At 40.6% G+C, this 14404-nt stretch overlaps 1 protein-coding gene across 1 annotated transcript in view; it reads right to left on the reverse strand.

Annotated features, from left to right (window-relative positions):
• The window catches only part of ZNF827 (zinc finger protein 827), a 258728-nt gene that overhangs the window by 19991 nt on the left and 224333 nt on the right, over positions 1-14404 (reverse strand). The window contains 2 exon segments of the mRNA XM_007496260.2: positions 613-784; positions 4841-4978. Coding sequence (XP_007496322.2) covers positions 613-784; positions 4841-4978 — 310 coding nt within the window.

A 14404-nucleotide genomic window follows, 5' to 3' on the forward strand; every position in this document is an offset into this window, starting at 1 on the left:
CTAGACCTGTGTGTGCTTCTGACTTGTGGGTGGGGAGGGAATAAACATTTATTAAGTGCCTTCTAGGGGCCAGGCACCGTGCTAAGCACTCTAAAACATGACCTCATTGGAACATTAGGACAACTGGGAGACAGGTGCTATTATGATCCTATTTTAGAGTGGGGAAACTGAGGCAGATGGAGGATAACTGTCTTGACCAAGATCCCACTGTTAGATTTGAACTGAGCTCCTTCCTGACTTCAGCAACAGTGCACTATTCACTTAGATTCTCCATCTGAGATAGGGCAGAGGAAGAATCCACAAAAAGTGAGCAAGGTTTGGATGTGGCACCGTCCTTCTCACCCAGGACTTTAAACCCCATTCTTGTTCATTCTTCTCTCTCCCAACCTCAGAAGGTGTGTCCATGTTGTTCTGCTATCCACACACTGGGATGTGACCTCCCACAGTTATTGGGGAGAGTGTCTTGGTCCCCTGGGCAGACGTGAGTCCCCAAACCAAGCTCCAGAGCTAGGCACACTGAAAGCAACATGGGGTGGGGAGAAAAGGCTTGGTTCAGGTGCCTCTTTGGAGCTGGGGATCTTGGGGAGGGGCTGAGCCCCCATCTGTCCTCACCTGTAATAGTAAGGGTGCTTCTTTCCATCGCTGCCTTCTGAGGTGACGGCGCTCACAATGTCCTCGGTGTCGGTGCTCACCAGCTTCACGGCGTGGACAGTCAGGTGCTGGTTCAGGTTTGCGCGGCACTTAGCCGCATAGGGGCACAAGTGGCATTTGAATTTTCTCTCCTCTGCAGGACAAGGAGCCCAAAGAAAGCAACCCCCACCCCAAGATCAGAAATTCAATCACATCACCTTAGATGTCTTTGCTGCCAGAGTGCACACAAGGGAAGGGTTGGGTGTCATTTCAGAGAGGAAACTAGAGCCCCCCTGGAATGGCTAATTTCTGGGAGTCTTGCAGGGCAGACATGGAAAGAAAGCTCCAGGGCCTCTAGATGACTCATTTGGGCAGCCCTGTGGGGATTGGCCTATGGGGACGTTTCTCCTGATGGGGACGAGGCAAGGGGTTTAGTGTGTGAATCTGGCCTCCCATGTGGCTCAGGGTATTTGTGTCCAGGACCCTTAGGGGGTTAAAACCAGAGCATTGGCTGGGAAGGCAGGGCCATTCCCCACAGTATTGTAACTGAAGGGCAAGCGGTGCCATTTTCCAAGCCTTAGGTCAGCCAAGAGAATTAAAAGTTGAATGGCATTAAATAAAATGGCCTGCCTCGTGGAAACAATTTTATTTAAGATTTTCCTTTTTTACTTCGCATATATACAATGGAAAATTTCAGTTAGTTTCTTAAAGGAGACCTGGATGGGAGAGGAGGGTTCCCTGGGGGGAGTTCATTTTGGATCCTGTTGCTTCATCAAGCATCTGAAAATAAAAGAGGTCTCCTTCATCTTCCAGAGGTCCAGAAGAAAGTTTGCCTGAATGGTGATGGAGCAAAAGGCCTTTTTATAGCCTCCCCTCCTCTCCTGGGTTACTGAGTCTTAACCAACAGAAGAAAGCTCTGGCCCTGCTTGATTCTTCTGAGTGTTAAATAAGCTAACAGAGGGGGAAAGGGCTCAGAACAGTGGAAGACTTTTGTTTTCCAAGAGAGTTTTTACTAGTGTCATACTCTCCTCCTCTGAGAGAAGCTAGAAGGGTTCTTAGAGGCCGTTAAGTCTTACACTCTCATTTTACAGATGCGGAAACTGAGTCTGAGAGGTGGAAAGTATCTGAGATGGGATCAAAGTCAGGCCTTCCCAAACTTACAAGCCATTGTATACCACCTAGCTGCCTCTAAGCTATTAATATGACTGGAAAGGCAGCATGGTGTAGAAGAAATCAGGAAGACGGGTTTAAAAACTGTGTCTATGGCACAAAGTCACTTCGTCTCTCAATGATGACCCTCTAAGGCTAAGTTGCAGAGAAGGTGCCAATCACCATTGGTAGAGGATGCTTCCTAGTCTGAGAGATTTTGTTTAGTCATTTTTTCAGTCAATTCTGACTCTTCTTGACCCCACTTGGGGTTTTCTTGGCACAGATCCTGGAGTGATTTACCATGCCCTTCTCTGGCTCATTTTACAGATGAGGAAACTGAGGCAAACAGGGTTAAGTGACTAGCCCAGGTAGTAATTGTCTAAGGTCACATTTGAATTTAGGTTCCTTCTGACCCCAGGCCGGGCATTGTATCCACTGTGCTACCTTGCTCCCTCATCTAAGAACTATCTATGAAATATACATGGAAATATATCTATACCTATGTATGAAGAAATCACCACCTGCATCCCTATCGCTCCTCCTAATCCCATCAGCTCTGCTACTCTATTGGTAGCACCTGGTTTACAAATGGTGCCCCAAGGAAACCATGCTATCTGGTTGAGTTTGATGCCCAGGCCAACTCACAAAGCCCAACTAATGTACTGTACTAATGGTATTTCTATGGGGAAATGAACCAATTTAAGACCATAGGAACATAGATTTTTCCAGAGAGCTAAGACCATGTCTAGATGTCCCTGAGACATGGCCCCAGTGAGGTAGTAATATGGAGATCAAAGATGAGCTTAGATGGGAGTTCTGGATTGAAGAGGGAAACTGAAATCTACAAGGAATAAGGGAGAAAGCGAGGGTAATAGAATATAGAGGAAAGCCAGGATTGGTGGTCTCATGGATTTATTTTCCCTTTTTCCCTCCTGGATCCTGCCTCTCTTTTCCATTCTTCAGAGGATTGTGGGGTCAAGAACTGTGTGGGGCCTTAGAGGTGATCTGGTCTAATCTCCTAATTTTATAGATAAGGAAACTGGGGTCTCCAGAATCACTTGCTCGAGATCAGAAAATCGACTAAAGCCATAATTGTTTCCCCTAGATATTTCTTCCTCTACCGCTTCAAAGATTTTCAAGATTAAATGTAGTTTCTCTTTAAGGTAAGGGAAGAGGGACCAGAAGATGGAGGAAAGAATCTAAGGAGATTCCATGGTGATAACAGGAGGATTTTTTTCTGCTGTTATTTCCTTTTCCTCTCTCTTCAGTTATCCTTCCCTCCAATGACCACTCCTGTGTATGGTACTTGGCTTTGACAGGATTGGGATTTTCTCCCCTTCTTTCTTTCTTCCTCTCTCAAGCAGAATTAGAGGAGGTAAAGAGCTCGATGGAAACAAGTCTTGTCCCATCTCCTGTCCCTCCATAGACAAACCTGCTGCAGATGAATTAGGTGAGAAGCAGTGACTAGATCTACGGGGGGTGGGAGCAGAGTCTCAGAATCCCAGAAAGTATGGGGGGGGCACCTCCTGTGTTATCCCAAGGAAAGGAAAAAGGAAGAGAATTCCTGGTCATTGGAGAAGAAAGGGAAATTCCTAGAGTCACTCATTTAGGTTGGTCTTAGTATAGAAGGGACATCCAGAAATTCAGCTTCCATTAGGTTGGGGGCTGTTGTCTTTAACATTCATATAAGATAGAACTCTACTCTCATTTCTTAATTTGTACCAGGAAGGGGTTGGTCTAAATGGCCTCAAAGTTCCCTTTTATCTCTGGATCTATGGTTCTAAGAATTTCTACTTTTAACTTATTGCTCAAACACTCACCCTTCTAACTGAGGTGAATCTAACCTATACAGAAGAATGGACCATAGTAAGAAGTAAAAATATAGAGACACGAACCAGAACAAAGGCCTTCTATTCTAAGGGTACAGGTTAGAACAAAAGAGGATAATGTTCTTTCTTTTAAAACAATTTTCAAACCTTACCTTCTCTGCCTTAGAATTAAAACCATATATTGTTCCATGGCAGAAGATTGAAAAGAAGATAGTAAGCAATGGGGGTTAAGTGACTTGCCCAGGGTCGCAAGTATCTGAGGCCAGATTTGAACTACAGATTTGAACCCATCTGTAGGCCTGGCTCTCAATTCACTAAGCCACCCATCTGTCCCCAGGGATGATGTTCTTTAAAGGTATTTTTCCTTTCTTAAGTATGTAAGTGTAAATCAATGTTTGTTTCTTTTTAGAAGCATGACACTTCCTACTAGATGTCAATATGCTTCAGAATCTCTTAATGACTACCACATCCCTCTGAAACATAACTGAGCTCTGCTCCTGCCTTCCTTTCTTTTCTCTTATTTAGAGTTTTCTGATATCTTCTGATAGCTTTCAGAAAATTTTCCCTGGAGTTCTTTCAAGACACAGTCTTTTAGGATAAAAACTATGAGACATTCCATGGATGACAACCATACATGATTGAAGTCTTCTCTTTGGTACTAGCAGAGCATACATGAACTCTGAAACTTCCCTTCCAACCAAAGAATCAGAAAAGGCCAGTGGCAAGGACCATCTAGTCTTGTTCTTAGAGGAAAGAACTGATGCTGATGAGTACAGTAAAGACTGGCTTGGGTGGTCTCCCAAATGCTCCGCTGAAATACCATTATGGTGAAATACACCCTTAATCACATTGAGAAAGTTTTAAGTCAAAATGGGAAAACTTACAAAAAGTAGAGCTGGACCATATTTCCCTGAGCTGAATCTATGGAACTTGGTTCTGTGATATCAGGGAGAAACCCAATTGGTGGACAATATGTGAAGGAAAGAAGAATCCTTCAAATAAAGCCCAGATAATTCAGCTCTTCCATTACCTTGGTGAAAGACGAGTTTATTCCAAGTGAAAGAAAAGTGAAGGATAGAAAACGCAAATGAATTTTGCATCTGTTTTCTTAATTTCTCTTGAAGGAATATGACACTAGATTGAAGGGCCAATGGAAAGGCTTGAATGAGGACTAGAATGGTGGTGGTGGTAGGGGGTGAATGTGTGCCATAAAAGCTCAAGATTCACATTACCTGTGTGCAGCGAGAGATGTCGGGACAACGTCTGCTGTCGGCCAAATACTTTCCCACACACGTCGCAGGGAAAAAGCTGGTCATTGAATTTCCAAGATGGCAATCCGTTTCCTGCCTCAAGCCCTATCTTTTCTGTTTCTGGGCCACAACACACAAAACACAATGACAAACAAACAAAAATAACACAGAAAAAATTTCATTTTAGTCATATTTAAGTCTTGGGCAGGCATCATCTTCTGGAGATAGGATTAGGGACTCACACAGCAAATGCCTCAAACCTATCCTTTATGACCATTTCTTGCATTTGAAACTTCTCCTGGAAGCAATAGCAAATTTCATGTCAAATCTACATGAATTCCTAGTTGGACACAGGACCTAGAGCTGGAATCTACCTTTGATGGCCAGAATTAAAAAAAAGCCTCAAAAACTGGAATTGTTCTATAGTGGAATGGGCTTCCTTGGGAGGGAGTGGGTTCTCTCTCACTGGGTGCCTTCAGATGTAGGTCAAATGACCATTTATCATCCATCTTGTACAGGGATTCCATTTTCAGTGATAGCTTTTATGATATGTCTACTGAGGTGCCATGTTGATTTTGAAATTTGGGGGGTTCCTTTAAGACAGTTGGGTTCTTAATCTTTTCTTGTATCATGGACACTTTTGGCAGTCTAGTGACATCCAGGGATCCCTTCTGAGAATGAAGTTTTCAAATGCATAAAAGAAAACATTAGGATTAGACAAGAAAATAATTTTATTGAAAAACAAATTCACAGACCCAGGCTTATGTTAAGAACCCCTGCTCTAAAGGGACCGTAGGAATCATCCTCCTGTTTAACTATCTCATTTTGTAGGTGAGGGAACACAGGTCCAAAGGATTAAGTAATTCACCTGGGTTTTCTAATGCCAAATCCTTGGCTTTTTCAACTATACTATAATGTGTTTTCTTCTACTCTTCAACTAAAGGTCAATTGAACAATTACCTACACCACAGGCACCCAGTGAATGAGTTGACTGCCACCCTACCCTGGGTTCACAATCAGGCCTCCAGAGAGATTCAACAAATATTTATTAAGCATTTAGTGTGTCTAGGGCAGTGCATTAGGAGCTTGGAATCAAATGACAAAAATAAAACATTTGCTGATCTCAAGAAGCTTATATTTTGTTGGCAAGAGGACTAGGAAAGAAGACGGATTTCAAGCTCTTGATTGAAACAAACTGATGGTATGTCCAAAGGCATGTGGACTGGACCAAATGATCTTTAGTTCCTTCTAGTCCTAAGAGATAATCATTTCAAGAATTTCTCTTCTTCATTCTTTTTTAATGAATTTCTGCTTTAGTATTTAAAGAGTAACCTACATAAGCCAGGGCAAAATCCTTTTACCCCCTTCTCTCAGACTCATTTTCCTTATGTGTAAAACCAGTGGATTGGATAAATCCTACATCATATGAACACTGTACCCACTTTTGTAAGAAGCGTTCAGAAGAATGGAGTAACTAGGTGATGCTGTGGGTGGAGTGCTGAACCTAGGGTCAGGAAGATGCTTCTTTCTGACTTCAAATCTCACCTCAGATCCTCACTAGTTCAGTGGCCCTGGGCAAATTGCTTAACTGTGTTTGCCTCAGTTTCCTCATCCATGATATGAGCTAGAGAAGGAAATGGGAAACCACTGCAGTATCTTTGCCAAAAAAAAACAAAAACAAAAAAGAAAACCAAACCCAAATGGGGTCACAAGGAGTGAGCGCAATTGAAAAATGACTGAAAAACAAGAATAGGGGTGTCAGAATTGACTGGAAACAAAGAATCAGAGTTCAGCTGGGAGTTTTGTCTAGGCTTGTAGGTTACTGGATGTTTATATACTATGTACATCCCATTTGAAGTACAAGAACAGGATTAGATACCATATGGTGATGACTCAGTGGTGGATGGAATTCTACCTAAGCTCTGGACAGACAGATGTGCTCAGACCATGGCCCAAATCCAAGAAGAGAAGAATTTTGTTTCCCCTAGTTTGCTCAAAGCACGAAGAAAGTTAAACTTTTACTTCAATTACAGGAGAGCCAGCTGGACCAATTTCCAGTTGAAAGAAGATTTTTCAGACTATAATTGAGTAAAGAAGAAAAGGATAGGGGAATCAGGAGTACTGGCAACCTTATGATAGTGTTCACAGTCGGGCACCTGACAACAAACCAACAACTGTTAAACACATTTATTTATTGATGTCATTTTACTTCAACATGATTTTCAGGTCGCAGCCTAAGATAGGTTAATTATACAAAGAGTGTACAACCAAAGAACTCCGAGTTGGGGAGGAAGGGACATTGGGAGAGGAGAAGCGAAAGGTTGTATAGCCTTCATCTAATGCCCAGGGACAAGCAGGATAGAGCTGTTCATTAGACTACAGCCCTGGAGTTCAAGCAGTGGGCATTTCAGCCATGTTGTGATGATAAGGATATTTTAGTGTTTCCTTTTAAGTCTGTAATCAAAACACAGCTTCAAAGGAAGAATATGGCAATAATTATACGAGAAGGTCAAGAGGGTACAGGGGACTCCAATATACTCACAACAAGAATGAATTAATTGGGTCACATACCAAACAAGTAGACACAATTAAAAGTAAATAAGTCTTTTAACAATTCCTTTAAGTATTAGTCATTTGAGCTCTTTTATGTCCAGAAGTTGAAATGTTGCATTTTAAAAAGGTTGATTTCCTTTACTGAACACAGAAAACCAACACCAGCACAATGCAATGAAAAAGGAAAGAGAAGAACTCACAAAAGCACAAAGATAAAGTTTAAGCAACCAGGAGGAAATGGACTGGAATCATAACTCTTCCACTGGATTCCTATGTGACCTTGAGCAAGTTACATCTTCTCTCTCAGTTTCTTTCTTTCTTTCCCTCTTTCCCTCTTTCTCTCTTTCTCTCTCTCCTTTCTTTCTTTCTTTTTTTTTTTGCCTTCAAATCAGGAGGCTGGGCTAAATGATTTTTAATTTCCTTTACAGTTTTAAATGCAATGAACCAAAGAAGGACCATTTGGGGTTACTTTTGATATTTATAGAGCCTATTGTCCAGGTCTCTATCCTCTTACTCCCCTGATCTAGACACATTTTGTTATTTGGCTCCATTTCCCCCTTTAGATTGAAGAGGGGAATAGCAGTCATCCAGATTCTCAGAATTTCAGTGTTGTCCAACTGGTATGAGCTGTTTTTGAATACTGGTATATCTTCGGAGTCAAAGGGGTAGCATCACAGTTAGGGCTGAAAAGGAGGTCAGAGGTCCAATAGTTTTGTCAGTTATTTAACATATGAGGAAATTAGTACTCAGAGAAATAACTTGCCCATGGTTACCAAGGAATTTCTAAAGCCAAGATTCAAATTCAACTCCTTTAAATGCAAAACTCTGATAAAAATAAATTAATGCAGAGCAGCTGGGTAGCACTGTGGATAGTATGCCAAACCTAGAGTTGGGTGGACCTGGGTTCAAATCTGGATTTAGATTTTGCCTAGTGGTATGACCCTGAGCAAATCACTTAACTCTAATTGCCTAGCCATTGTTGTTCTTCTGTCTTAGAACTGATACTGACAGAAGGCAAAGGTTTAAAATAAATAAATAAAATCATTCTGTAAACTTGAAAGCTCTATAGCATCATAGCTTTAGAGCTACAAGAGAACTTAGAGTGCCTCTAATAAAACCACTTCGTTTGATAGGCAAGGACACTTGAGACTAGGAAGGCAAAGGGACCAAGTTCACAAAGCAGTAAAGAGCAGAAGAAAGATTTGAACTTGGGTCCTTTTACATGAGATCCATTGCTCCTCCCACTGTACCATGATGACCCCTCATAGAGAAAGGCCAGTTATATATTTATGATGATTGAAGGTCATCCCTTCAATTTCCCTTAACACTTTGGCTGCTTACCTCAGTTTCCCTTGGATGCCATTGCAGTGATTGGTGGACTTGTCTTTTGCCTACTAGATTGTAAGAAATATCTTCCTGCCTTGTTTCAGAATCTCCTAGTTATCTTTAGAAGACAGCTTTTAAGTCAAGAGAAAAATAAAATATTGTAGAGTTGGGTACCTTTTATTCACATTTAGAAAACACCAACTTAACAAACATGAGAGAAGGATGGGGAGAGAGCAGGCTAAGAGATGGAATTACACTGATAAAATTCCTACTGTGGCAATGGGTTCTCCTCATCCCCTGGGTACAGAAGAAGGCAATTCTTGCCTAAGTATTTTATCTTGGGAAAAGTATGCTAAACCTGCTAGAGCCTGGGGGAGAGGGTCAAGCTGGCTAGTTAGCACTTTCAGGGCCTCATGGGGGAATAAATAGAGCAGAGAGCATATAATAATTATAGCTTTTATTCTGAGGGTAAACGAGTCTCAATAGCATCCATATGAGATCTGGAGGAAATAGGCATTCTTCCCATTTTACAGTCTGAGAGACTGAGATCTCTGATATTACTGGGGTTAAAATAGAGTTTCTTAATTCATGAGGCACTTTCTTTGTTCTATTCAGCAGATTCGATTATATATATATATGTATATATGGATGTATAGTTAAAAGCAAAAAAGAAATCATTGCAGCTCAAGGCAATTCTTCTAGGTTCCCTGATTGTTCTCTGTCACTGGCATGACTTCTCCACTCTGGAGAAGTCCTCTCTTGATAATTCTTTACTGCTACTATTAAGCTCTTATTTTTATTCAGTCTGCCTCACAAAGTACAGAATCTGATGAAGAGCCTTCCACTTGGTTTGAATACCATCAATGAATGTGTTATCTGCCTGAATCCACATCCATTTCAATTATCTACTTCAAGGCTCCAACATAGTAACCAGAAACATTAGTTAGAATACCCATCATTTCTCTACGCCTCTTCTTTCATCACTATTTTTCTTACTCCCCTCAAAAAAAAAAACATCATTCGGATCATACATTTAGAATTAGAATGAATCTTAGATCTATTCCAACCCTCCCATTTTACAGATGATAAACCTGAGGCCTGAGAGGCAAAAACAAACAAACAAACAATGGAGGACTGAGAGGCGAAGGTCCCACAGGTAGTGTGGAGGAGCCAGAATTTGAGTCTAGGTCTCCAGACTCCAAGTCTGGTACTCTATCCATTGCCTCATGCTGCCTTTGTGTTTGATTCTGTCAGTTTCATTACACATCTCATCTCCAGTACAAATCTCACTCAAAAAGAGGGCTCAAATTCAGATAATAGCATATGCTTCCTTCTACTTCAGAAGCAAGCTCTCCCAGAGAACTTTAATTTCTTTCCTTAGGCTTTTATCTTTAGCCTCTAGGATACTGGTAAACTGTTCCTATGAATCTGTCTCCTGATCATCCTTCTATCAGGTTTTCTCAGTCTTCTTTTCTCCATATGGTCTTTTGAATTGTATATCATTTCTTTTTCCTGCTGTGGTCTTCTTTGTTCTGAACTCAACAGTTTCAGAAGGAGGCATCTTTAATCTTTATTTTACATGTGGGAAAATAGGCACCAAGAAGATTTGCCCAAGACCACATCCAGCCAGCAGCAGAGGGGAGATGAGAACTTGAGCCCGGCCTCACACTTTTCACTGGACCCTAATTCTGGCTTCCTATCAGTCCAGGGAGTCAAGGTCTTGGCACAGACTGTTGAGAGGGCTCTAAGGAGGACGGGATTTGACGTCTGAAGATTTAAGTTGGGACCCCAGTGTGACCGTTTAAGAGCACTAGAATGGTCAGTTCTTTACCTCTTAAATGAGCCGGTTGAGTTAGACCATCTCAAAGATCTTTGCCAGTTTTAATACATTGCTCACTGATGGGAATCCAAGGAATCTCATTAAAATAGACCTAAAAGAAGGGTTAATAATTCAGCCATAAATAACTGTTTTGTCTCTGACTACATACACCTGGGGGATAAGCTTCATTTTATTGAAAAATCTTTGGGGCTGGAATTCAAGTCTCTCCTTTTCCACTCAATAGCCATATGACAGGCAACTTATTTAAACATATAACTTCTTTCTCATTAAAAAAACTCTTATCTTCCTTCTGGGTATTGGTTCAAAGGAACAAGATTGGTAAGGGCTAGTCAATGGGGATTAAGTGACTTTCCTAGGGTTACGCAGCTGGGAAGTACATGGGGCCAAATTTGAACCCAAGACCTCCCATCTCCAGGTCTGGTTTTCAGTCCACTGAGCTACATACGTCCCTTTAACAGAATAGATAAAGGGAGGGCAATTAGCAAGAGACCATGAGAGCCTATCCTAGGGTGATTGTGGGGTGAGAGGAGAGCCCCTGCAATCCAACTTTCCATCAGCTGTTGGGGTCTAGCTGCACAGTACTACCTATTATTCCCCAAACTTGGCATTCCATCTCCTACCCCTATCACTTTGTACTCCATGCCTTGAGAGCACCCTCATGCCTGGAATGAGGGTGACTTTTATCTCTTAGAACCCCTAGCATTCTCATTTCATGTGTCACCTCAAATAAGAAGCCTTTCCTCATCCCCCTCATTTTTAGTGCTTCCTCTCTCTCCTTAATCGCTATCAAAAATCACATGTAAAATCTGTATCAGATTGCTTACAGTCTCAGTGGGGGGGGAAGAATGAATTTACGACTCAAAATTTAAAATAAAGGGTTAAAATTGTTTTTCCATGTAATTGGGGAAAAGATAAAATGTTATTAAAAAAAAAAGAAGGCAAGCTCCTTGAGGGGAGGAAGTGGTTTTTGATTTAACTTTGTAATGTCTGGTCCTAGCATGGTCTTACCTATATTAGGCACGTAAATGCTTGTGGGATTGGAATGATAAATTTTTAAAATCAAAAATCTTTTAAAATGAAATGACAAGTGAACTTTAAAAATTGTTTATTAGTTGAAAATTCACTGGTAGAAGCTTTATATTTAATTGCTTTTTGAATTTCTGTAAAAGACTATTTGGCAGCAAGAAAAGAAAAGCAAAGAAATCAGTTAGTGTCTGGCCCAGCTCCTTTGGGAATGCAAAAGAACATCTATGACCACAGTGATTAGATTTAATTCCCATGTTTTTATAGAAGAATTGTTATAATGCATTTCACAAGGCATCTCTTCTTGTATTACTGGAACTAGATGGCTGCTGGGGTCCCTTTCGTCTCTCCCATTCTGTGACTCTGATGCTGTATCTATTCCTCAATAGAATACTCAAAAGACGGGATGGAGACTGTGTGATGTTATTGGTGTAGAAAATACCTTGGATGAGGAAAATCCTTCTGTGAATACAGGGCACTATCTTCCCTGCAACTTGGCATTAAGAGTTCTCCAGATGATGGAGGTGACATGACCAGGGTCACATGATTTGAACCCAGGTCTTCCTGGTTTCAAAGTCAATATCTGTCCTCAATACCCCACTACCTCTCTTATCTTTAAAATGAAACTTCTTAATCTGGACTTATGTTTTATTTCTTTGATAATTATGGATGTCTGAAAAAATGTTTGCAGCAATTTAGAAATTAATAAATATAATTTAGATGAGTTCCACTCATTAGCTGTATGGCCTTGAGCCAGTTACTTAACCACTCAGAATCTCAGGAAACTACCCAAGAATCCTATCTACACCCCTTCATGCTAGTACTTTCTCTCTGAGATTGTTGTTGTTTAGTCATATCAAAACCTCCGCCTTTGAACCAATTCCAATGAGAGGTTCAAGTGTTGCCTATCACTTCAATACCCCATTTCTTCCTTCACTATAAAAGCTCTCCTTTCTCTCAGTGCTTTCCTCTTACCCCTTCATTCTTCTTTTTGAGATTATCCCAACATAACTGGCTCACATCCATGCCCTCTATGTAGACTCCTTCTAACTGCCTTAAAAATGATAAATCTCTTAGGAGTTATACATAGCATCTTTCCCTATAGGAACATGGACAGTTTAACTTTATTAAGTTCTTTATGATTTCTCTCTCTTTATCTTTTTATATTTCTCTTGAGTCTTGCACATGAATATCAGACTTTCTATTTAAAATCTAGACTTTTCAACAGGAATGCTTGAAAGCCCCCTCTTTCATTAAATGAACATTTCTTCCCTAAAGGATTATTACTCAGTTTTGCTGGATAAGCTATTCATGGTTGTAATCCTAGGACCTTTTGCTTTCAGGAATATAATATTCAAAGCCCTCTACTTTAAGATGGAAGCTGCTAAATCTTGTGTAATCCTGAGTGCAGCTATCTAATATTTGAATGGCTTCTTTCTGGTTGCTTGTAATATTTTCTCTTTGACCTGGGAGGTCTGGAATTTGGCTATAATATTCCTAGGAGTTTTCATTTGGGGATCCCTTTCAGAAGGTGATTAGTGGATCCTTTTAATTTCTATTTTACTCTCTGATTCTAAGACCGTGGAAAAGTTTTCTTTGATAATTTCTTAAAATATGATGTCTAGGCTTTTTTTTTTGCCATGCTTTCAAATGGTGCAATAATTTTTAAATGATCTCTTCTGGATCTATTTTCTATGTCATTTGTTTTTTATGATGAGATATTTCACCTTTTCTTCTATTTTTTTAAAACTCTTTTGACTTTATCTTTCTTGATATCTTGTGTATTCACTGGCTTCCACTTGCCTAATTCTAATTTTTGAGGAATTATTTCTTTTAGGGATGTTTTCTATCTCTTTTTTTCCTTTGACCAAGTATGCTTTTTAAGGAGTTCATGAGTAAATTTTTGTGCCTCTTATTTTTTAAGGTATTTTCTTCAGTGTTTTTGGTGCCTCTTTTACCAAGTTGTTAATTCTGTTTTCATAATTTTCCTGTACCAATCTCATTTCTCCCCAATTTTTCCTCTACCACTTTTATCTCTCTTTGGATCTTCCAGAAATTATTGTTGGGTTTGTGCCCACTTTACTTTTTTTTTCCTTTGAGGCTTGCTAGTTAGTAGTTGTTTTTTGTTGTTGTTTTCTTCTTCTGAGTTTGTGCCTTGATCTTCCCTGTCAATGTAGTAGATTTTTTATGGTCAGGTTCTTTTTTTGTTGCTTGCTCATTTTTATAGTCTATTTCTTGATTTTGAACTTTCTGTTAAAGCCCAGCTTTGCTTACTTGGGGTAGGAATACACTCTCCCAAACGTCAAGTTTTTTGTGTATGGCTATTATTATTATTATTAGTTCTGGGGGTCTGCAAGTATTTGGTGCTTCTAAGGTTATCTTAGGAGTGATATAGTGGTCACTGCTTTCCTTGTCTAAGCTCTGAAAGGATCCCTGCTTCTATGCACCTGCAAAAGCTAGCATTCTTTTTGGTCCTGGAAGAGTGACCAGGCCCCTTCCTCTCCAGAAGCCATAATGCTAGTGCTCTTCTTTGCTCTTGAACTGTGCCCTTGAACTGTGACTTTTGGCAATGGGGTTGCCAAACAGCACTGGGTATCACACCCAGTGTCAGCTCAGGGTCCCCTTTAATCTCTTTCTGACCAGTTGTCTGACCCCCTTTTTGTCTCTGGGCTGACAGCTCCTGAAGCTGCTGCTACTGTCTCAGCACCTCCAAAGGCCCACAGTTGGTGTTGCTGCTATGTGTACTCTGGGCCAGCATCCACCCTGCTTTAATAGACTTCTCCTACTGATCTCCTAAGTTATCT

The sequence above is a fragment of the Monodelphis domestica genome, chromosome 6 (assembly GCF_027887165.1).
Source record: "Monodelphis domestica isolate mMonDom1 chromosome 6, mMonDom1.pri, whole genome shotgun sequence".
Classification (NCBI taxonomy): Eukaryota; Metazoa; Chordata; class Mammalia; order Didelphimorphia; family Didelphidae; genus Monodelphis; species Monodelphis domestica.